Source organism: Gopherus evgoodei, chromosome 12 (genome assembly GCF_007399415.2).
Source record: "Gopherus evgoodei ecotype Sinaloan lineage chromosome 12, rGopEvg1_v1.p, whole genome shotgun sequence".
In the NCBI taxonomy this organism is placed as follows: domain Eukaryota; kingdom Metazoa; phylum Chordata; order Testudines; family Testudinidae; genus Gopherus; species Gopherus evgoodei.
In genome coordinates this window covers 40,800,031-40,822,998 of record NC_044333.1, presented here as the reverse complement: position 1 = coordinate 40,822,998, position 22,968 = coordinate 40,800,031, and the positions used below count along the sequence as shown (strand labels likewise).

General features: G+C 54.4%; 3 protein-coding genes across 9 annotated transcripts in view; 2 read left to right on the top strand and 1 right to left on the bottom strand.

Moving 5' to 3' along the window:
- Positions 1–713, top strand: part of FANCA (FA complementation group A) — a 61,921-nt gene extending 61,208 nt beyond the window's left edge. For all 3 annotated transcript variants that reach the window (XM_030581407.1, XM_030581405.1, XM_030581406.1), the window contains exon 43: positions 372–713. In XM_030581407.1, coding sequence (XP_030437267.1) covers positions 372–479 — 108 coding nt within the window. In that variant the 3' untranslated portion in view covers positions 480–713. The remainder of the gene's footprint in view (positions 1–371) is intronic.
- ZNF276 (zinc finger protein 276) lies at positions 647–12,119 on the bottom strand. Its single transcript, XM_030581995.1, has 11 exons — positions 11,993–12,119; positions 9,308–9,617; positions 8,957–9,003; positions 7,731–8,228; positions 6,397–6,475; positions 5,084–5,164; positions 4,507–4,617; positions 4,354–4,429; positions 3,698–3,815; positions 3,242–3,341; positions 647–1,403 (listed from the first exon to the last, which is right to left on the bottom strand). The coding sequence occupies exons 1-11, from the start codon at positions 12,117–12,119 to the stop codon at positions 1,118–1,120; spliced, it is 1,833 nt and encodes a 610-aa protein (XP_030437855.1). The 3' UTR covers positions 647–1,117.
- Positions 11,056–22,968, top strand: part of VPS9D1 (VPS9 domain containing 1) — a 28,938-nt gene continuing 17,025 nt past the window's right edge. For 3 of the 5 annotated variants that reach the window (XR_004002790.1, XM_030581413.1, XM_030581414.1), the window contains exons 1-10: positions 13,384–13,502; positions 14,719–14,794; positions 16,471–16,563; positions 17,215–17,371; positions 18,178–18,289; positions 19,233–19,295; positions 19,982–20,034; positions 20,955–21,042; positions 21,521–21,606; positions 21,980–22,464. Coding sequence is in view for 4 of the 5 variants with exons in the window: in XM_030581413.1 (XP_030437273.1) it covers positions 13,407–13,502; positions 14,719–14,794; positions 16,471–16,563; positions 17,215–17,371; positions 18,178–18,289; positions 19,233–19,295; positions 19,982–20,034; positions 20,955–21,042; positions 21,521–21,606; positions 21,980–22,464 (1,309 nt within the window). In the remaining variant the exon portion in view is untranslated. Of the gene's footprint in view, positions 11,517–13,383; positions 13,503–14,718; positions 14,795–16,470; positions 16,564–17,214; positions 17,372–18,177; positions 18,290–19,232; positions 19,296–19,981; positions 20,035–20,954; positions 21,043–21,520; positions 21,607–21,979; positions 22,465–22,968 lie in introns of those variants that run through there. The other 2 variants (XM_030581412.1, XM_030581411.1) reach the window with 2 other exon arrangements.

Here is a 22,968-nt window from a genome sequence, read left to right as displayed (position 1 = left end):
TGCCCCTTTCATAGTACTTTTCTGTACACCTCTACCACAATATAATGCAAATTGGGATATAATGCAGTAAAGCAGCGCTCGGGGGGGGGGGGAGGCTGCACGCTCCAGAGGATCAAAGCAAGTTCGATATAACACAGTAAGATTTTTTGGCTCCCGAGGACAGCGTTATAGCAGGGTAGAGGTGTAGTACAGATCCACTGTTTGTGTGGAGTCGGCTGTTCCATGACCCCAAACCATGCTGTCTCTTCTCTAGCTGAGACATTTTGGGAAGTTTTACTGCTTCTTCAAAGCAAGCTAAGATCAGCACCAACTCAGCCTGCCTGTTTACAGTAATGGGCCTCTAATACCAGTTGCTTTCTTTTTCCTCCTAGTTACAGAATCCCTGTGAAGAGTTTGACCCAGAGGTGAAAGCTGCCCTCTTCCATTCCTCGAAGCCCACTGTAGCTGAGGATTTCTATGATGAACCTGTCCTCTTCTGAGTGATATTGGTAGCCCAGCAAGGGCAGCAGAGAGAGATGTGTCTAACTCTGCAGCTGCAGACAGTGTTTACTAAGTTTTTCCTGTCAATCCATTTCTTTGGATTCCACAAAAGTTATCAGCTGTTCTCCATCTTTGTAACCAGGACTACTTGATTCAAATTACTTTGTAAATAATTTATTACAAGCAAAACCTTGAAGCTCTTGTTAATAAAGTAGGTTAAATTTTTTACTTTAGACTTGCTTGGGGAATTGTAATTTTAAAAAAAGCCTAGTTTTAAGTCACTCCACTGTGCCATATAACTGTAGACCCATCTGAATAGGAACTACATACATACCTGCAGTTTATGCAACTACTGAACTGATGTGGTACAACTTGGTTTCTATCACCACATGGGGGAGTGTAGAACATCCAGTTCCTTTACATTTGATGGAGACTGTTTAGTACAACACTGCTGAATTTGATCTAAGCATGGAGAATCACAGCACAGTAAAAGCTTTTTTTTTTTTCTTTTGAGCAAGCTGAAGCTATTTCCACTGAGGTGGGTTTTTTCTTGAGAATCTATTAAAATGTATATTAAAAATCCCCACTGCTGAATGGTTTATACAAGGCAGGATCAGTACGCACCTCCAGCAGCCCTTCAAGTAGGCTCCTGTTGTGCAGTCTGTTCTGGTTTTACAGCCTGGCTTTCCACAGTCCCTGAAGGATTCAACATGAGAATCTGCTCAGGCTCCAGTGGCTTGGCTTTGTCCTGAGTCTGGGTCAGAGGGTGCACCATGGACATGTGAACATTAAGGTTATGGGCCTTCTCAAAACGCTTTCCACACTGGTCACAGGCAAACTCCAGCTCAGTCTCAGCTTTGTGTTTGGTCATGTGATATTTGAGAGACGCTCGCTGCCTGCACTGGAAACCACAGATTTCACATCTGGAAAGCAAAACACAATTAGAGCAAGGCTACAGTGGCCCCAGCTACAGGTAAGGATGTCAGTAATTCATCACTAGTAAGAAACTAGGGTAACACCTTACTGAACAACAAGGCTTCGACTGGAGATTGTTTTTAATACGCTCTCCTGTTCCTGCACAGCAATTATCTGGGTAAATGGGGTTAGGAATATGAATAAGATTGGTGACAGCTAATATATTTCAGCACTTCAATGGAACATCTCTTGTGCATAGGGCAGGGAAGCTACTGGAGCAGCGCAGTACAAGAAATGCTAAGCTACTGAAGGCCTCTCATTCATAGATTCCAAGGCCAGAAGGGACCACAGTGATATAACACAGGACATAGAACTTCCCCATAACTCCTACAATATCTTTTAGAAAAACATCCACCCTTGATTTAGAAAGTAGCGGTAATGGAGAATCCACCACAACCCTGGGTAAACTTCCATGGCGAAATACCCTCACTGTGAGGAACATACACCTTATTTCCAGACTGGAAATCTGACAATGCCTTGAAGTTGTACCTTGCTCTGTGAGATTGGAGATTGAAGAGGCCATTACTAAATATTTGTTCCCCATGTAGATTATAATCAAGTCATCCTTAACCTGCTCTTTGTTAAACTAAACAGACTGACTCACAACCCAATCACTTCTAATCCATTACTCATTTGCAGGGGTCTCCAATTTATCAACATGCTTTTTGAACTGTGGACAGCAGAACTGGGCACAGGATTCCAGCAGCACTTGCACCAGTGCCAACTAGAGGTAGAATAACCTCTCTACTTCCATTTATTTCCCTGTTTATACATCCCAGGATCACATTTAGCTCTTTTGGTCACAGTGGGCACTCATGTTCAGCTGATTATCCACTACACCCCACCGATCTTTTTCAGAGTCCTTGCTTCCCAGGACAGAGTCCCCTAGCCTGTAAGAATGGCCTACATTTGTTCCCAGATGTATATGTTTATATCTATTTTAAAATGCATATTGTTTGCACCCATTTTACCAAACAATCCAGATTGCTCTGAATCAGTGACCTCCTCATTATTTACTAATTCCCCAGTTTTTGCATCTACTGGGAGCTGAGGCAACGCAAATTAGAAAGCTTGAGAGTAAGCCTGCAAAGGGAGCGCACTGGGGTGGAGCTAAAAGGAGTCCTGGAAGCAGATAAGTCGAGCTAGTTTGACCAGTAAAGGGAGACTCACACTTGGTCAGGATCATGATTAGTTACAAACCCAATGTACAACTAGGAAATGTCTCCCTTAGTTACATCACCTCCCTGCTGGTACGCTAAGAGGGCAGAGAAATCCCTACACTTCCTAGCATAGGCAGCAGGTCCACCAGGACCCTGTTTTCCAGACACTACAGGACTTCATCCAGCACACCAGGCCCCAGCTTATTGGAACTTTTCTGAACCTGACTTCAGAAAAATGTGTCTTTAAATGAATGCCTTATCCTGGCTTTCAGAAACATGACTGCTACCTAATCCTCCTCAGCTTCCAAACTGAATTTTCTGATGAAAATGCCAACATCTTACAGTGAGACTCTTAGATGGGGCCTTTTTCTAAACAACATTTAACTATACACACCAATACTTTGCTACTCTGACTAGTGGAAGGAAATCATACAGATTCCCCAGCACAGTTTTCAGTATTCTTTAATCAAAGTGCTGTAGGGTTTAGGAAGACTGAATAAATAGGTCATACACACTTTAAGAAGCTAATAGGGCTTCATATTTTAAAGGGGGTCTACCTGGTGACCCTGTCTATTCATTTACTTTATTACACCACTAGGATGTGCATAAGGCCAAAGTGCACTTACTGGAGAGGCTTTGCTCCTGAATGGCGCATCTGATGGACTGAGAGGTGTTTGCGTTGTTTGAAGGTCTGCCCACATTCATCACAGATATAGTTCCGTACCTCTGCAGGGAGAACAGAGCTGGTGAAGGAGTCATTGGCACTGTTGACACCTTAGCACCTCAAACATTGATACACACAAGCCCATGCTTACCAGAATCAATTTAAGCTAAACCATGAAGTTCCTTCACTAGCACCTGATGTGGGAAGTAGCTCAAATCCTCCCAAAAGAGAGCATAGCCTGGAGGCCTATCAGTACCAAAGAAACAGTAGAAAGGAGGGGAAGGGGGTCTTAAGCAAATACCACAGTGATAGGGCAGTTTCATACCCAACACAAGGTCTTGGCACAGTGAAGTCATCATCTTGTTCTTGCATAACACCCTCCCTTCGGTTGTGAGCAGCCACTGTCAGCAGGAAGTACCTGTATGAATGAGTTTCACATGGCGCTGTAGGTACCGATCAATCATGAACACCTTGTTGCAGCCAGGGTGGGGACAAGGCCTCTCCCGCACTTCTTCATGATGCTCCTTTATGTGTTTCTAAAAATAAGGATTGGAGACAGGAGCCTCTTTACCCTACTAGGGGTCAGAAGTTAGTTCACGTAGCACAAGCCAGAAGACTCAATGGAAAAAGCCAGCAGTACACAGCACATCTAGTTCACTATGTGAAATGACTCAAGCTTGCATCCAAGCCTGCAAGTCCAGCCTTCTGTAGGACTTTAATAGAACATTGTTAAACTTTCTCTCCAACATTAGGCACCAAGCAGCCCATTAGCCTGCAGCGCTTCCAAAAGGGCTCCCCACCAAGGCAATGGCGGAATCTCAGGAGAAGGTGAAGCACAGCATGAGTTGGGAAGAGACCAGTTCCTCTTTCCACTTGGAATGGAACAAAGACCTCAGACTACACAGGTCACAGGCTGAACTGTTCACTTTGACCCATCCCCATCCTTCAAGAGAAGGAAAAAGGAATGTCCAGATACCATTCTTAATTGTCTACTTGCATGAAAGGTGACTTGTCCCCTTTAATAGCTCTCAGCACCTACACTGGAAATAAGTCACATGTTAATTCTTAATTTACCTTCATGCCATCGGCCCCTCTGTACACAGCTGTGCACCCCTGGTAAGGACACTTGTAGATGGTAGGCAGCTCCTCCCTGAAAAGCAGAGAATTACTGCAGTGAGATTGTGCTAATCTCAGAGAGTCTCTCATCTCCTTGCTCAGATCACTTACCTTTCACATTTGATCTTTTTTTTCCAGCCTGGCTTGGGTCCTGGCTTCTTTCTTATTTTGGGCTCTTCGGCCTTCTTTGCTTCTTTATTTTCACTCTTTTTGTTGGACCCCCTAAGGCAAAGAACAACAATGTAAAGAGATGAATGAGTGTTTGATATTTCATTTGTATTTAATTCAAGTCTAATTTCACCTGAAATGGCCCAGCTAGCTCAGCTGTTTAACCAGAGAGTAGCACAGCAAAGGGCTGGAGACACACAGGTGGAGGAGGAATGCAGCCCCTGATAGATCACATTCACCTGTTCAGTGAACCATTCTACTGAGGCACCGTAAATCACATCTCTAGGTGCCAACAGGTTAGGAAGGGAGTGAGGGAGATGTGGAGATCTTGAGTTCTGGGTCATGTGAGAGCAGCAACAACAACAAAAAGAAACCACCTTCCCTGGGTTGGCCTCCTCCATCCCCAAAAAAACCCAAAGAAGTGGGTCAGGGGACACTGATGCTAATGTCTAGGCTATACCTATTCTGTGGATAAAGAACCAAGTTGTGTTAAAAAAGCAAAGTAAAAAAAGCCCCTTACTTCTTTTCTGGATAAGGCTCAAAGGAGTCATCTGAAGATTGCATGGTTCTCTTATCATTCTCATCTTCACTCAGGAAGTCTCTGAGAAAGAGAAGAAACTTTATAATACATGGTTTGGATGAAACCTCAGCACTAACACTCCAATTTGCAGATTACTTTAGCAGTCGTCAATATTTGTTTTTTAATCTCCTGCACAAAGTCTCTTCCCACATCATCTCTTAAAGCAAGAAAAAAAAAACACCCCAAGGAACACTTGAAACTGCAAAATCTACTTCTTTGGAGATTACAGCCAGCAAGAATAAATTGAGGATTGTAATGAGAAAAAAGTCTGGCCATGCAGTTAAAGAGATGTACTGGAAGTTGTCAGAGTGGACTTGTCACAACCAACCTCTGCAATAGAACAGGCAATTCTGCAGAGCAAGAACGTAATACAGTTGTTCTGACAGTTACTCTGCAGCTCATTCCACATTCTCCTAACAGCAGCCAACAGGCTTGGGCTTTTTATCCTAGCTATAGAAACAAACAATTCTGGGGTCAAGAAGGAGACACCACAACATTCTAGTATCTTCTAGGTAACATTTTTCAGGCGCTCAGCGACACTTTTGAATTACACTTTGACCCAGAACTACTATGCTATATGGTCGCTCATTTAGGAGTTTCACTTTAGACATCCTCTTGGGAATCTTGGCCTAATTTTCTTCCACTGTTATGAGGGGTTATGATGATCTCAAAAACTGACAGGCCTTAAGTGTCCTTTACTGCCACTCAGCAAGTTCCCATCAAACACGCTCCTTTTGTAAGTAAAGACAAGATTTTGCTAAGTGCAGTCTGATATCTGACAACCAAGATGGATTCTCCTTTAGATATCCACACCAGTGGCTATTCTGGAATCCAGACTCTCAGCAGCTAGAAATGAGAATGAATTATGAGACAGAATAGAAGCTATATGGGCCTGCAGGGCTGGCAACCATCTCACCAGACCTAGCACAGGGCTGGGCAATACCAAACCGCGTGCTTGAAAGACACAGCTCTGCTGGGAAACTTTTTCAGAAGCTGCTAAAACATCTATCAGGGATTCCAAATGCTATTTAAACAAAAACGGGACACAATTAGGAAAAAGGAATCCAGGGTGTCAGCTCAGTGAACTTTTATCAAGCTCAGTACAAAGAAACCAGTCCCTGTCAGATGCTGGGTCCAAGGGAGGAAGGGGTTTCACGTGACCAGGTCACACTGGAGAATGAGATTCCCCTCGGCTGATCATTTTCATGCTTGCAAAGTACATTTAGGCTATTTTAAACCCACTCTTCTCTCACCCCTCAGAAAGGTCACTGAACTCGTCTTTTACCCGCTCATCCGACGTTGAAGACAGAACCTGCTTCCCACTCAACTGTCCTAGAAAATAAAGGAGAACACTGTGTATTACAAACAAAAAGCAGCTAAAAGAAGCCAGCAAACGTTGGAGAATTCACTCTCAGCGGCTGGCTGCATACGCTCTCTGAGGATGGGTTAACCACATGTCTGACCCCAGGACTTCATAAGACCTGGGGCCTTCATCTCCTATACTCCAGGAACTGTTGCCCCAATGCTCATGTAAACACTCTTGATTATGACCCATACCAGTTTCTGATTTGTGGTTGTAATATATCTGAGACTAAGCATCTTTCAATTACGTTTCCTCTCGTTAGCCCCAGGAAGTCTCACTCACACCTTTTTCAGATGCATGATCCAGAAAACAAGGTGGAGTCACCCAAGCCCACCTATTTAAAGTCAGGAGATAATCCCCAGTGGTGTCACACATCACCTTGAGAAGGGATAAGAGATGAAGGTGCCAAATCAGGCCTGCAGGGTGAATGGAAGCAGCTCTCTAAGTACTTACTGGTCCACTGCTGGGATAATGCTGGAAAGTTTCCCGTGAATGACTGAGGGCAGTGACCAGGCTCTCCCTGGTTCCTCACACACCTGCTGTGGTGCTGGAGAGGAAGGAGGCAAGGCCATCCACCCAGCAGCTCAGAGACACACCTTGTATTTATTAACAATTAGGGAAACTCTGGTAGCGCAGCATAGGAGCGAAGAGCTAACAACTGCACTGCATTGTCCAGCCCCCTGCACAAATGTTTCTCTCTGAAATGTCAGCACACGCCACATGGAACAGCCTGGGAAACACATCCAGAGAGCTCCCAGAGCGAAGAGGAGCAGTCCAGTCCCCCCCAGCCATGGCCCATTTCGCTACTTGGCACTTTTCATCATGAATCTCCACTGGGGCGGAAGCAGGTCTCATCCCCATCAACAGACGGGGAAACTTGGGCACAAAGAGGCAAACTGACTTGCTCAAGGTCACAGAGCAAGTCCATGGCCAAGCCACGATTTGAATCCACATGCTTCTGGGCCCCAGCCCTGTGCTCAGAGCCCAACTTCCGTGGTTAATTTTTAAATATGCTTCCTTTCTGCAAAGCTCGGTTTCTAACATCAACCTGGACTGAGTCCTAGGTGCTTTTGATTGCGGTCTATGCCATCCTGAAGGACCACTCATCCCGGAGGTGACAGCACAGTCAGAAAGTTCTGCATGGACCCAGCCTTGGAGTCTGGGGAAAAGGGCCTTCACCTGTCCCCATACAGTTGGAGGTCACTTTTTAGGCAAAACTCTTACCTGGGGCACTGCTCAGTGGAGAGGCTGACTGGGGCAGACTTTTCTCCTGTAAAGAGACTGGACTGTCCTCTTGTGAATGAGATGAATTCCTGCTCTGTGGCAACTGATTCTCAGCACCTAGCGGCTCCGATGTGGTCCCTTTGTTTACTGGCTGCTTGCATGTGCCAGTCCTTGCTGGAGTAAGCTGGGGCCTGGGAGCAGAGGCAGCCCCCGCATTGTCTGCACTTGCCCCATTGTCAGTCAAACGCTGTGCTGCGCCCTTGTTCCATTCCCATGTAACGGACAAGGCATTATCGACTAGCACCGTGCTGCAATCAGAATCTGTATCCATAACATAGTCATGCCCATTTCCACAGCCCCACACGGCTCGAATTATCCCACAGTACTCGGAAGATAACACACTCTGCAGGCTTGGCACAGACTGGCAGTTCCCTGCATGGTTGTGGGTCCACATAACCAAATTATTCAGGCACTGGGGGCTGGATGTGATCAGATCTACTGTTCAAAGGGGAAAGAAGAGCATGCAAGCAGTTAGTTACTTCAGCAGTACCAGGCTGTTGAACGGTGCTTATCCCCACTTACGTAGCATGGTGATAAGTTGTTTTGCTATCTATCTGGCTCTGTATACCATGCCCAACAGCTAAGCTGAACCATTTAAAAACACCCGAAACGTGTGGCTGTAAAACATGCAGAGTTGATGGAGGAGCTCAGGCAGGCAGAGGACCCAAAATTACTTTTTAAAAGAACGCATCTACTGGAATTTAACAGACTGTTTTTAAAAAATAACCTGATAAATTGGGACTACTACAAAGCTGTTTTCTGCCACTCCGCTGGGTTTGAGGGACTTTTGGGCAGGCCCAAGAACGTGACCAGATATACTCAGTCCCAGCCCTCTTCCTCTCTGTGTGCCCTGCTGCCTCTTCAGCTGATGCCACTACTAAACCCCCTTGTGTGGACCCTGCGAGGGGAGCAAACCCATCCCAGAGCAGGGCAGACGTCTGATGTCCTCGTCTAGTGAATGACACAGGACCATGATGAAGTGACACTGAATAGACACACAGAACTGTCAAATGCACTAAAGGAACAAACTGAAGGGAACTTCTTTAAATGACCAGATTTCAAGTTAGTGGCGTCTCATCTGAGTGTTCAGTTGAAAACCTCAAACTCTGACAGTATCACAGAACAAACAAACAAAATAGTTCCAAATAACTCTGTACTGCACTTACCCAAACAGGGGGCTTCTGCATCTGGCTGTGGCTGCACATCACTGTTCCTACACACAAAACAAAGCAGCACATGAAGAATCTCTTCCAGGAAGACAGGAAACCAGGAACACAGTAGCAGCTAGAGACAGGGCAGTAACAAAACTAATGCATCTAAATGTGGCAGTAGCAGATAAGAGCACATGCTGTCTACAAAGAAAGCAGATTCAGCCATTAGCTGTTTACAGCTGCTAAAAATACATCCTGTCCTGGGAGTTCAGTGCCCGGAAATTCCACAAGTAAACTAACATGTACAAATATACAGAAATTTATGACTTGAAAAATGAACAAGAATAAAAAAACCTCAACACATACTTTCCTTTTGACTTTATATGGCCTGTGGGAGATGCATTCACCCTCTGAATAAACGTCTTGAGGATGCTGCGACATTTGTAAAACTGTGCATGGCATTTCTTGCAGACATATTGCGGGAGAGCAGGATCCTGCCGGACTGCTACTCTGACCAGTCGCTGGAAATCGGTGAAGAACACTTGATCCACACGTCGTTGCTTCTCTGAGTTCTCTCCCGTTACAGGAACCTTCCCAAAAGCATTCCGCAAGCTCCGGGAGGAAAACTTCCCATGGCAGAGCCGGCAATATCCTGTGCTCAGGGCTCTACCAATTCCTAAGGAAGGACGAAAATAAGTCAGTTCTTACAAATATACAGGGACTGTCGTGTGTTTGTACAGCACCTAACACAACGGGCCAGACAGTTGTGGCCCTTACGCGTTACCACAGTACAAATTTTACACAATGACTTCACGCTAAGGTAGTGCATTGCCTTAAAAGAGTCTTGGGTGCAGAGCAACCAGGGCACTCCTTCACTCCAGCCCAAGATCAAGGTGATCATGTGGGAGGCATGCCTGAGGAGTTAAAGAAACACCTGCCTTTGAGAAGCCAGCAACTGTTGCTGTGTAAACCTGTGCTCAGGACAAGAAAGGGCACCAGTGAAATGGGATTAAGCAGCATGAGGGGACACAAACCTCTCCTCACAAGGGATTACTTCAAAGTAACACACCCCGCCCACCCAAGGACTGAGCAGCCTGCCAGCCCAGCATCAGGCTGGAGTGTGGCTCTTTGACCCTCTCATGGCAGCCCACTGCTCTCCTGCTGAACTACCCTGTACAGAGGATTTCAGTTCTGCCCCTACACAAAGTGACAGTTACTACCTGGCAGCTGCAGTGACACGTCCCTCCCAAAAACTGACCCCTCTAAGGGCTGGGTGACTGCAGCGCCACTGTATGCACTTATACCCCAGCTGAATACAGACCACAGATGACCCCTGTCCAAGCGAGGGAACACTGAAGAGATTTCTGTCCACTGACCCTAAAGCACTGGCCTCTGAGAAGCCAGTGCACCATTTCAAATCATACAGCATCACCATGTGCAGCACCCAGCGTGCAGAGAAACCAAGCACTCAGCCAGGACCTAGCCACCTTGGGTTAAAATTAATAGCTGTGCTTAGCCCATGTGACATGTCAACAATGTCAGTGTCCAGAACAGTATTAACAGCATTTGTGGAAAACTGGGTTCCTGTCAATACCAGGGAATCCAAGCAGTAACCTAGGCCCTTCCCCTCACCCATGCCCACAGTGAAGAGCTGACTGCCTGGACCTGCACAATTCTCTGCAGTTGAGGAGTGGCACATGGTAGTAAAAACCCTCCCTGCTCAATTCGCAGTTTCTTTACAGGCACGAGAAAGCTCAGACACTACTGCTGGCTTTTGGGCTTTGATAGGGTTTTATCACTAGTTATATTACAAATGTTGCAACTTGAATTCATGTGTAACTGTCTTAGCTTTGAAAAAAATGTTTCCTCTTCAAACAAACAATGTAGCTGTTTCAAGTACAACTCTCAATGCGCAAAAATATACACAAGTTAATACAGAATGCGTGCATTCTCAAAGGCCAATGGTCTGGCGTCCAGTACTCTGGTACTTCAGAACAACCCTCCCTCTCTTCCGCACACTTAGCACAGTGCACTGGCAAGGAGAGATTGTACTTCCTGACTGTAGCAATGACCAGCTCCTGCCTGGAAGCATGGCAATGGTAACGCTTGTAAGGTGTATCCTCACTCAGGTAGCTGCCAGCAGAAAGCTTTCATGGCTATCGTATAATGGGTAGGGGGTATCTTAAAATGCTGACAGGTTGAGACCATCTGTGCCCCAACATGCTCATTTTATTCTGTCACAAAGAAAGAGCCTGCAGGAAGTTAAGGCTACACCATTTCCTTTGAACAGACAACTTCCTAATTTTTCAGTGGATTTTGAATCCCACGATCTGGAACACTCATAGAAGATCTCCCCGTTTTTCTCTCTTCTTTCACTAGGGCGTGTCACCCTGCCAGCGGATAAACACCTCAACCATCTTCTCAGACGGGTACCCTGGGTGCTGGTGTCAGACACAGAGCTGCTCCCCCTAGTCCCCCGGACAGTGAGATGACCTTCTATTCAACAAAACAGGCTCTGGGGCCACCCCCCATACAGGTTAAATCCCAGCCCCTCTCGTGGGAGGAGAAGTGACAGGTGAGGGGCTGCCTGCCACTTTCCGTACTACTTCGGGGCCGGATTTATAGTCACTCGCAGCTTCTCCCCGCTACCAGAAACCGCATTTCCTGCGCTACCGAAGGTCGGCCCAGCGGCCCCGGACTCTGGCAAGGCCCCAGCAGCGGGTTTGCGGCTCCCCCAGCCAGAGAGCTCCCCCCTCGGTCTCTTTCCCGGGCCCTGGAGGCCAGCTGGCCCTCGCTCTGGCGGCCCGGGACCCCGCCCTGTTAGCGGGGGTGTGCGGGGGACTCCGGCCCGGCCCACGCGAAGCCCCCCCTGCCCCCCGGCTCCCCGGGCCAAGGGCCCCGACAGGCTCTGGGCGGGGCGGCTCGTCTGGGCTCCGCCGAGGGGCTCGGGGACCACTGCCGCGGGGGGGGGGGGCAGGGCTCGGGCCGGGGGGGGCCGGGTCCGGGGGGGGCCGGGTTCAGGTCCGGTCCCTGCCCCCCCCCGACACCCACCTGCCTCCTCGGCGCCGCCCTCCGGCTCGTGCTGCGCCGCGCGGCCCCGCCGCCCGCTCCCCGCGCGGGGCTCCGGCCTGCGCCCGCCGGCGAGGGACAGGAACCGGCCGCGCCGATCCCGCTTCATCGCCGCCGCCCAGGGCCCGCTGCGGGCGCCTCCCGCCTCGGCGCTGGGGCTGGCGGGGCACAGCGCCCCCTGGCGGCCCGGAGGAGCCGAGCGCAGCCGAACCCCCACATCGCTCCCAGCCCGGGCTCCGCCTCAGCCACCCACGCGTGTCACGGCCGCGCCCCCCACCTATCCGCGTGCCGCCAGCCGGGGGGGGGGTGCATTTGGGAGCGTATTTCTGCAGCCCCGAGGGCTAGAGATTTCTGCCTAAGAGAACGTGGATTCTGCGGAATTGGAGTGTGCCACGCTAGCCCCACGCAGGCTGATGCCACCCGTGGGCCAGGGATTTGAACTGGCTTGTGCTATAGCGGGGGAGCGCCCACGGCATGCTGGGCTCGGTCTGGCCTTTCTTTCACTCCCAAACCTAATCAGACCCTTCCGCTCACATTCCTTCCCCCAGCCGGCTGTCCTGTCCTGCGTGGAGGGGCGTTCCCCTGAGCCCGCCTTCTCCCCTGTACAACCCCTTCCTCCCTCAGTATTAGCTGCAGCGCCGGGCCCCCGGCCTCCCTTCAGGCTGGAAAGGTGGCCAGCTTTACCCACCTGTCTCCAGCACAGGCCAGTGGCCAGACCTCTGTCCACGCCCTGAGGCAGGGACCAGCCCCACTCGTTTGCCTGAGGTGCCCAACGCACTCTTGCAAAGAACCAAAGGAGCGGGGTGGATTTAACACTATTTTTTCGGATGGTCTTTGAATTAACAAAAGGCATTATGGGCTGGTGTGTAGGCACTGGGGCTGCTGGGGAGATCCGGGTTCTTGTCCTGGCTCTGCTGCAGACTCGTGATTTTGCGCGAGTCCTTCCACGGATCCATGCCTCAGTTTCCCCTCTTGCAGAACGGGGCTCAGCATAGGCCACTCCCCTATGGGGCGGAGGAGGGCTGCACGGATAAGCCCACTGTTATCTGTGAGGTGCTCGGGCACGGCGAAGACGGCTCCCCGGGGGGAGCCAGAGCAACCAGGGAGAGCTGGCGGGAACGGGTCCCCGAGGGGCCAGCCCGGCTGGTACAGCTCAGACCAGCACGGCTGGGCTCCAGCCCGGCCGCTCCGCGCTAGCTGCCCGCAGATGTGCCCGGCGCTGCACGAATCAGCCCGGCCGCCGCGAGCCCCCCTCCCGGCCGGGTGGAGACGTCACTGAGCCTGCGCAGTAGCAGCATGGTCCCTGCTTGCAGCTGCGGCTCAACCCCTGTCACGGCCCGGTGGGCTCCGAGCGCGGAGGGACCCGGCCCGGCCCCGGCCCCGGCCCCGGCCCGCTATGGCCGCCGGCGGGGACGGGGCGGCGAAGCCGCTGCAAACCGCCATGAAGCTGGCGGCCGGGGCGATCGAGCTGGACACCAGGAACCGGCCGCAGGTGAGCTGGGCCCGGCGGCGCGTCCCGTGTCCCGTGCGTGGGCCGCGAGGTGCCCCGCGTGGGAGGGGCCTTGTGCTCAGCGCTGGCGCGCAGCTGGGGGCAGCCTCGCGTGCTCGGGGGGGCGCTGGTCCACGCCCCCCAGTGCCCAGGATGGAGGCGGGGATGTGTCGGGCCGGGGCCCGCTGCTGGGGGCCGGGGACAGCAGCCCCTGGGACGGGGCCCACGACACAGGGCGGGATTGCGCGGGGGCGCTGGGCTGGGCTTTCCCTTCCGGGCAGGGGGAGGGCGCCTGGGCCTGCTTGTGTTGGCGGCGCCGAGTGGGGCAGGGCCATAGGCTCCTACAACAGCCCCTAGCTGGTGACCCCTCCCTGGCGGGGGGGGGGGTGCATCCAGCCCAGTATCCAGGGCTCCCCCAGTGCACTGCCTTACCAGAGTCTTGGGCTCCTAGGTGTTACCCCAGTACAGATGTTCCACAATGACTTCCCTGTAAGGCAGAGCAACTAGGGCACCCCTTCCCTCCAGCCCCACATCAAGGTAATCTCGGGGGAGGCATGGCCTGGGGCCTGCCATCCTCTCCCACGCCCAGCTGCAGCCTGCACAGAGCCCTGGGCACTCGCTGGGTCTCTGTGTTAGTCTGTACAGGGCGTGCAGATAGACGACGGAATAGGATGCTGGACTCACGTGACCCCCAGGTTCCACACCACACAGAGCCTTCCATTTGCTGGGGGGGCTGGGAGCATCCCACACTGGGGGTCAGTTTCTCCAGGAGGAATTGGAAGGCCTTTTCAGCACTCGTTATCCAGGGCCCCCATGTGAACCCGCTGCAGCATCTGCAGCTCAGCGTCTCTCTGGTGCCCGCTGCAGGATGCGGTGTGCTCCTGGTGCAAGAAGTGACCATGCGAGGGTCTCTAGGAGCTGGGGGGAGGGGAGGTGAAGCCTTAGATTCCACAGTGGTGGTGCTGTACAGAACCCTGCAAGACCGAGGTGAGGCGACTTGCCACCTCCCCCAGTCTCTCTCCCAAAGGAAGCCCCCAGAGCGCTCTCTGGGTTCCTCTGTTGTGCTTCAGCTGAGAGTTCAGCTGCCGAGTGGGTCAAGGCTGCAGGTTCCGTGGCTCTGATTTCTGGGTGAATGGGTGGGCGGATGGTGCTTGGTAAAGGGGAACTTGGTGAACCAGCTGCTCCTGAGCCCCCATTCTCTGTCCCTTCTGCTGGATAGGAGGCCTACATGGAGTACCTGAAGAGCATCAGCTACATTTCCCAGGCCCTGCTGGAGGAAGCAGCAACAGCGAAAGGTACAAAACAGCTTTGTGTTATTTTCTCCCATCCCCCGAAGGGTGGGTCACTGCCTAGTTACCTCCCTGGACGCACCCCCGGATAGTTGGGGGGAGTCTCCAGAGATTAAAAGCTGAAATGCCACGAGAACCCCCAGCCTGGGATTCTGCCTCAGCAGGGGCGGGGCTCTGTGGCTTAACCCGCAGTTCAGATCTTTGGGCCTTAGGGGTTATTTTGATTGTTTAATTACTGTAAAAGTGAGCTGTGTGAGGAGTGCTGCACAACTCACTAATGAAATACAGCCACGCTGGGACAGCTCTCTGGCACCCAGTAGCTGTCTCCGTGCTCCAGTCCCAGCTGTCTTCGTTCCTCCAGCCCCCTAGAAGGTGGCAGGGATTGTGTGGGGGTGGGCAGCGGATGATGTACAGTCACGTACCTGGCGGTGTTGCTCTCTACCCACGTGCATGCAGGAGAGCCCTTGGTAGAAGGGAACTGCTGACTGAAAATTCCCACTAGCAGGCAGTGTCCAGCAAAAATTTCCAACAGTAACCAACAGACTTGCCACTTCCATGGTGAAAAGCAGGTGCTGGACTGCTTTTCCCTCACTCTCCGCAGGCTTCACAGCCCTGAAACATTCGTTTTCCTTCATGGCCTGGGGGCCGCTGCACAGCTGAGGGGTTTCAGGCAGGCCCTGTGTAGTGCAGCCAGTCTATGCACCATCTGACTGCGTGCATGTGCCAAGGACTAAAGGGACAAGGAACTACTTCACATTGTTGGCTGCCTCTGTGCTGGAAGCACGGATAACCATATTCGTCCTTCACGTAGCCGCAGTCTGAGTGATTGGATCAGCAAATCCAGTAGAACCCCAGAGGGATGGGTGCTGGCCGTAACTCTGAAATGTTTGTAACTCTGAACCTCAACTTAATACAGCTTTGAAACTTTACTAGGCAGAAGAAAAAGACTGCATTTAAGTGAAACAAGCACAGAAACAGTTTCCTTACCCTGTCAAAATCTTTTTTTTAACTTTCTTTTTATTTTTAGTAGTTTCTGTTGAACACCGGACTGTTCTGTACAGGTTTCAGAGTAGCAGCCGCATTAGTCTGTATCCGCAGAAAGAATAGGAGTCTCTGAGGTGCCGCAGGTACTCCTGTTCTGTGCAGTGTTTGCGTTTATTTGCCTCTGCTGGCTGACTGCATACTTCCGTTCCAAGTGCAGGGTGCGGTTGACTGGTCACTTCATAACTCTGAGGTTCTGTTGTACCCTTCGAGTCTGTCAGCAGAGCACCTGGGACACTCTGCAGCCAGGAAGGAAAGGGTGCGGCCTCCCTGGCTGCCTCCTGCAGTGTGTTGGACCCAGAATGCTCTGGGGCCCTGTTAGGCGGCATTGGTGAGGGCTACTGGAGGCTGCACTGCGTCCGGCGGAGGGCCCAGCTTGGAAAGTCTCTTGTCTCAGAAGGCCCTGGAGAAAGGCAGCCTGCAGTGCCTAGGGAACCCTTCCCTTGAGGCAGGGCCCTGTGTCCCGGCTGGCCGAGGAGGAGGGTGGGGTAGAGAACAAGCTGTGCCTTCCCGTTGGTTATAACACAAAGCAGCCCGGTGGGAAAGCAGTGCCAGCTGGAGGCCTGGGTGGGTCAAACTCCCCCCAGCACCTTCCTGTCTGGGAAAGGACACCCAATGACCCTGACTCTTGCCTGTGCCAGGTGGGAGCGACACCGTGCTGCCCGACACCCCAAAGATGCTGAAGCTCGCTGAGCAGTGCTTGGAGCGAGCCAAGTCCAGTGCCGCGGTGCTCGGTGAGTTGCCCCCGGCCGCAGGGCCAGGCGGGACGCGGCCTGCTGGGCTGAGCTCTGGGGAAGGAGGATTCTTGAGGCACAAAGCACCTGCTTCTTGCCTCTGGGAGCTGGGGCCTCTCTCCGGCAGACACGCACCTTGTTGCAGAGCCACTGCGTAGGCTCTTGACGGAGCATGAATGTTACGGCCCAGGCTGGCCAGCTGCCCCCCATCCCGGGGAGAGTGGGTGGCTCGGCTGAGGTCAGGGGAGTGGCAGCAGGAGGAGGCTGACCTGTATCTGTAGGGATGGGAGGAGGGGGTGGGTTTCATTGATTCTCCACCTCCCCACACAACAGGACCTTGGAGCCTTTGGAGGCAGAGCCCCCAGGGAGGGGAGACTGGTGCTGGCTTCCCTAGCAGGACTGCAGCATTGCCTGCTTCCCTCGCCTCTGGTGCTGAGACCCAGGAGGCATCAAGGCAGCAGATCCCTGCCAGTGTCTGGTTCAGGTGCCCATTGCGGAGGCCTCTGGGTGCACAAAGGGGCTGGGGCTGGCTTGCCTGGCCCTGCTGCTCCGAGGCACTCAGGAGCCCCAGGTTTCCCTGCCAGCCTTCACTGCTTGTAGTAACTTCTAAACAAAACACTTGCTTTGACCCATGTCTTCCCCCAACCCCAGGGAAGGTGAAGCCAGCAGCCCACGAGAGGGGCCCCAGCCCTGCTCCCATCTCCAGGCACCGCAGGGTCTTCTCGGATGAAGGGGGAAAGCTGTCTCCCTTCCTCCCCCCGGAGATCTTCCAGAAGCTGCAGATCACCAAAGCTCAGGGCACTAAGAAGTAAGTGAGGTGGAGCTGGGCCATGTGGCGTGGAGTCTCCCCAGCCCTCCAGGGGCTGCAGGCTGGGGGGGCTGCATGTGGAGTGAAGAGCCATCCCCTCCCAATGCAACCATGTGCCATAGTGCCAGCTTGACCCAGGTAGGGAGGTTCCCTCCTCTCCACTAGCTGTGCTCCTGTTTCAGGCCAGCAGTTGGCCAAGGGGTTGGATGCTGCCTGCCGAAACCTCTGGAAGCTCTGGACCATGCCCAGGACTTCCCTGCAGAGCTCTGGGCTCCCCCGGTTTTGTGTCTTGCCTCCCAGGAGGATCTGGGTGCTGGGTTTCTAGCAGCCTCCTCAGATGTCAGCCCTTTGGCCAAGGTGCCCAGATGTTCAGGCCTGAGGCAGCTTGGCAGGGGGAGCTCTTTGGTCCAGGCCATTCTGCCCACGCTGAGCCACCTGATTCCAGCTGCCTGCGTGGAGCCCAGCAGTGACGCTGAGGGGCAGGACCTCGGGCACGGGGTCGGGAAATGGGGTGTCGCTCCGTGAGCCCCTCCTGTCGGGAGTAGTTTCCTCCCTGGTGGAAGAGAACATGGAGGTTCCCGGTGCAGGGTGCTGCTGTGCCAGGCAAGGAAGGGAAGAATTGTGTGGCCTTCGAGCCTGTCCAGGTTGGGCCAGAACATGGGTGAAGAGAGACCCGGGATTGTCTCTTGCTGCAGCTTCTTGATCTAGGCAGGGCTGATCCAGGTCTCACACTGAGTGTGGGGCCAGCCCTTGCCGGGACGTCCCTCCTCTCCCAGGGTAACTTTGCAGCTCTTGTGTCGTCTCAGGGAACTCACCCCTCTGGAGGAGGCTTCACTGCAGAACCAGAAGCTGAGAGCTGCTTACGAGGCCCGGATGGCACGGCTGAACCCCAGCCAGGCTGTGCAGAAGACTTCCCTGGCAAGTGGAGACCCCCCGGCTTGGGCAAGGATCTGGGCGGAGGCTGTAGCCCAGCCAGGCTGCACAGGAAGCCATCCAGCATGAAGCATGGAACGGGCAGTCCCTTCATGGCACATCCTCTGTGCTTTCCCCAGGGGCTTCCCCTGCGTGGAATGGGTACAAACGCCAGCCGGAAGCTCTGTGAGAGTGGTGTGCTGGGGTCCAGGTCTCTGGTGCACCGGTCCCTGCTGCCTGGGAGCCAGGCTCCTCTGGCTGGGGCATCGGGAGAACCATGTTTAACAGGTGCTGCTGGGTTGGTCTTAGCTGCAAGAGGGTGAGCGTCAGCTGCTGGATAGCACAGCTGGGATGGCCACTCCTGCTCCTCAGAGAAACTGGGCTCCCCGGTGCGGGGATGGCCCGGGGGGTTCCCCGGCATCTACAGCACCCTGCTGTCGGGGTGTGGGGGGCTGGAAGGGGATCATGGACCAGCGGAACCCAGACATAATGGGGGGTAAAACCAGAGGACCATTCCTTCCCCCCAACTTTGGAATAGCCTGCAGTTGCTCCTGCCTCAGAGCATTCTGGGTAGTGGCATGCAAATAAGCTTGGTTTCCAAGTCGCTGCCACAGCCCCGTGGGTCTGCCCCACCAGCTGCGTGGCCCTGGGCCCTGTGCTTCAGGAGTGCCAGCACTGGGTGCTCTCATTTACATGTCCTTACCCAGAGTGCCCTGCACTCCCGGCCGTCCCCAAGCCGTGTCGGGTTCTGGGAGCATGTGGAGAAGTTTGGGCGTTTCTGGGGTGCAGCCGATTCCTTTCCGAGCATGCTGCACACGAGGGATGGCCTGGCCCGGCCCGGCCCGTGCTCTGCCCCAGCACTCTGCAGTGCACATGGCTGATGTTCTGAAGAGGTAGAGGTCACAGCGAGCTTGTGGGAATGCCAACGAGGCCTGTCTCTGCTTTGCAGACACTGTCCCTCCAGCGGCAGATGATGGAGAACCTGGTGATTGCCAAAGCCCGGGAGGAGACGGTATCCTTCCCATCCTGCCCCGGCAGCAGTCACGGCTCCCCAAGCACAGCGGAGGAGAAATTCAGTTCCTGGCACAGAGTGTCACCACCCAGTCTGAATCCCCCTAGTCTGAATCCCAGGGGAAAGGCCAGGGAGATGGCACCTCTTAGATGTAACAGCAGCACTAATGCCAAAGAGACAGCTGCTGCCACCAGTGCATGGACTGCTTGTGTCTCCTGCGCAGCCTCCCCAGAGCAGGGGGCTGCTGCTCCCCCGCCCCAGCGCATACCGAGAAGCACAGGCCCCTCAGCCCCCGCACCAGGCGCCTGGTTCAAATACCCTCCTGGCCAAGTGGAACGCAGGACAGGGGTGTCTGCAGCGTGTCCCAGCCAGGGCTGCTCTAAAGGGATGGGGAGCTGCTCAGTTCCCCCAGGGCGCCTCTCAGCCCTGTCACTGAGAAGCAGTCATGTCTGCCCCCTCTCCATGCAGGGCTGCACCGGGGTGTCGGTGGGTCATGGGGCTCTGGATTCTGCCAGGTGCCGAGTGACATTTGCTGTGATTGCCTCTGTGCACACTGTGTTGAGCCGCTGGCCAGAGGCATGTGCCTCTGAAGCTGTCTGTGCTGAGCTGCGGCCCCTGTGCATGGCCATGGCCATGGCTGGCTGGGTAGAGACACAACTGTGGAGCCTTGACTCAGCTTGCCCTAGCTTCAGAGGAAGATGGAGGAGCGCAGGCTGCGGCTGCAGGAAGCTGCCAACAGGTGAGCAAGACCAGGGCTCAGGGAAGGGCCCCTTGTCCGGAGGCCTTTCTGGGGCGGGAGACCCAGCTGTGGTGGGTGAGGAAAGGAAACAGCAAAGCTTCTGTTGGTTAAATAACCCCCTGATGGGGAGAACTCCCACTTCCTGGCTCCCCTCAGCCGGCCCCAGGGGCTCGGGGAGGAAAGGCTGCTTGTTTGTGGCAGGGCAGAGAGCGATTATGGGTGTGCTCATTTGCATGTCATTACCCCACATGCTCGCCCATCCTGTAGCTACCTCCAGTGGGAGCAGGGTTCTGGGAGCGCTGGGAGAGGGGTGTGAGTCCACAGGACTGTCGTCAGCATCCTTCCGAACCAGCATCCAGCAGCTTCTCCAGCTCTGTGTCGTTTGGGTTCCCAACTGGTGCCAACTGCCTCTGTGCCCTGCCACGAGCAGAGCTGAGTCAGAGACGCTACTGGGTGTGCCTGCGCACCCCCAACACACTTGTGCCTGCCCCATCCCATCTCCAGTGGAGGCACCCATACAGCTAAAGTGATCTGGCATGGCAGCGTATGCTGGCGCTTAGCCCCGGGCGCTCGGGTTGGATCCGAAACTTATGGCCTGTGTGCAGCATACCGCCTGTGACCTCCTGGTGCTACTTTCCCTTCCCCTCTGAGCGCTGCTCGGGGCCCAGCCTTCAGGTGCAGGGTGTTCCAATGCTGTTCCGTGGGTGAGCAGCCCCGTTTCCAGATGCCTGTTCCCATTTGTCTGGGTCATTGCATCGCGGCCAGAGCTGGCTGGGCTCTCGAGGCATCTGCTCTGGCTATTGCTAGAGCTGGTGTCCTGCAGTCTGCCCTCCCGCCCATCTGGGTGGCACCCAGCCCTGGCTCCAGACGGAAGGGCAGCAGCGGGTCTCTCACCCTGCCCTATGGTCTCTCTTGGGCAGGAGGTTCTCCAGCAGCATCGCCCTCACCCCCGAGGAGCAGGAGCAGAGGGCGCTCTATGCTGCCATCCTGGAGTACGAGCAGGACCACGTGAGTACCAGCGCGGCAGCACCCTGGGAAGTGACTGGCTGGACCCTATTCTCCGGTGCGCAGCCCTCGATGCCTGCCTGCTGCCCCACAAGCCATCTGCCCTGGTCGGTCGGAAGGGGACGGAGCTGGGAGCTAGCCCCAGCGAGGCCAGGCCATGGTGGGAGTGACAGAAAGTGCCCAGCTGTGATGCAGGCGTTCTGGTCTCTGGCAGTGGCGCTGCTGCTTGGCTCTAGCAGTTGAGAGAACACAGGCCCCCCTGCTGTTTGACTGCGTCTGGGCAGCAGTGCCCATCTGGCCAGGCTGCGGCTCCGGAACCAGGAGGTTCTGCGTGCTGGGGGGGCCATGGCCTTGCTGGGTGGTTGGGAGCACTGGGAGCTTTGCTGGGTGGGAGGGGTCAGTTCACTTTTGGGGTGGCCTTGTCCAGTGCTCCCCCGGTGGGAGCCGCAGCCTCAACTGTTCTCTGCTGCTGTCCCCCCAGGAGTGGCCGAAGCTCTGGAAAGCCAAGCTGAAGAAGAACCCGACAGATCTGTCTCTGGTGTCCGGTCTCATCTCCCACCTCCTCAGGTAGCAGCTAGCAGGAGAGCTGACGCGGGCTGAAGGGCCCCTCCCCTGGCCAGGACTCTGCGCTGGGGGGTACCAGGTGGCTGGGTGCCGTGTCCTGCTGAGTTGCTCCTTGGCTCTCCTGGCCCTAGGCAGAGGGGGTGGCTGCCAGACAGTGACAGGAGGGGCTTGCCTGGGAGTGCCATGCACTCGACCACCAAACTCTGCCCTGCCCCTGGAGGGAGGTGCGGGGGAATCCCGCTGAGGCTCCTAGCCCTGGTGTGGTGCTGTGCTCCCCGCCACATGGCCTGCAGCTCCCGTTGTCCTGGCAGTGCGCCCCAGGTGAGGCCTGGCTCCTCTCCCCTCCCTGTAGTGAGCATCTGCCCTTTGCTTCTAGCTTCCCTGAGCATCCCATTTCCCAGCTATTGAAGAAGCTCCAGCATGTGATCTACAGCAGACTGTACCCCATCGTGAGCCAGAACCTCGCTGACCTCAGCGCTGCTTCCAGGACCTCCAGGGGCTTCTCCTCCCTCTCGCTGGATGCTGACGGACTGTTGACCCCAGTGCCTGGGGGCCGGAGACTGAGGTCCTCCCAGAGCTTGTACTGCATGGCCTCCGTCCAGGAGAACAAGGTGAACTTGGGACACAGCCTGTCCACGCCGCCCCTGAGCGAGGGCCTGGGGACAGAGAGCAACCCACAGGAAGAGGCACCTGCCCACCTGGCCAACCGAGAGGGCTCCTTTGAGGACCTGGAACGGTTCCTGGCAGCGCCCGAGACCTGGCCCACTGGCCCCCCAGCGGAGCCCCAGGCCCCAGCTGAGAAGGAGGCCTCTCTGCAGGAGCAGCTGAAAGCCATTGTGAAGGACATTCACAACTCAGTGGGTGAGGGGCGTGTGGGGAGAGGTGTGAGTGATGGGCCCACGTGATAGTCACATGGGGACTGAGTATCCTAGTGAGAGAGACAGGGTCCCATGGATTGTTCCCTCCAGGGCTTTGTCCTGTGGGAGGGGGAGTAATACCACAGCCATGAAGATAACCCAAAGTGCTGGGCCCGTTCACCCCTCAGTTACCCAGCTTGTCCTCCTGATCAGTGCATACCCACCGCCCATAGACCTAACGGCCCATGCCGTGTCCCAGCATGCACCGCTCTGTCCTGCTCCACGCTCTTGGAGCTGGAGCCTGTCGGGAGGGTGAGAACGTGGCCTGCCGGTGCTGGGTGCCCCTGCTGTGGGGCTCCTCCTTGGTTCTCAGCTGGGCAGAGTCCCCTTCGGAAGCTCCACAGAAGGCAGCGTGGGCTGCCTGGCCCTTCAGCCACAGGGTAAAGCACCCTGCACTTCTCCACATGGGGGTCGGAGGAGGCCCGGCGAGTGAGGCAGTTGTGCCAGG

What these genes read in the sequence shown, in the direction of transcription:
- ZNF276 (XM_030581995.1), bottom strand. Translation starts at nt 12,119, where the DNA reads ATGAAGCGGGATCGGCGCGGCCGGTTCCTGTCCCTCGCCGGCGGGCGC. An exon ending in AAAAAGATCAAATGTGAAAG is followed by an intron (nt 4,430 to 4,506) that starts GTAAGTGATCTG and finishes TCTGCTTTTCAG; the next exon opens with GGAGGAGCTGCCTACCATCT. An exon ending in TCAGGAGCAAAGCCTCTCCA is followed by an intron (nt 1,404 to 3,241) that starts GTAAGTGCACTT and finishes TTTGCTTTCCAG; the next exon opens with ATGTGAAATCTGTGGTTTCC.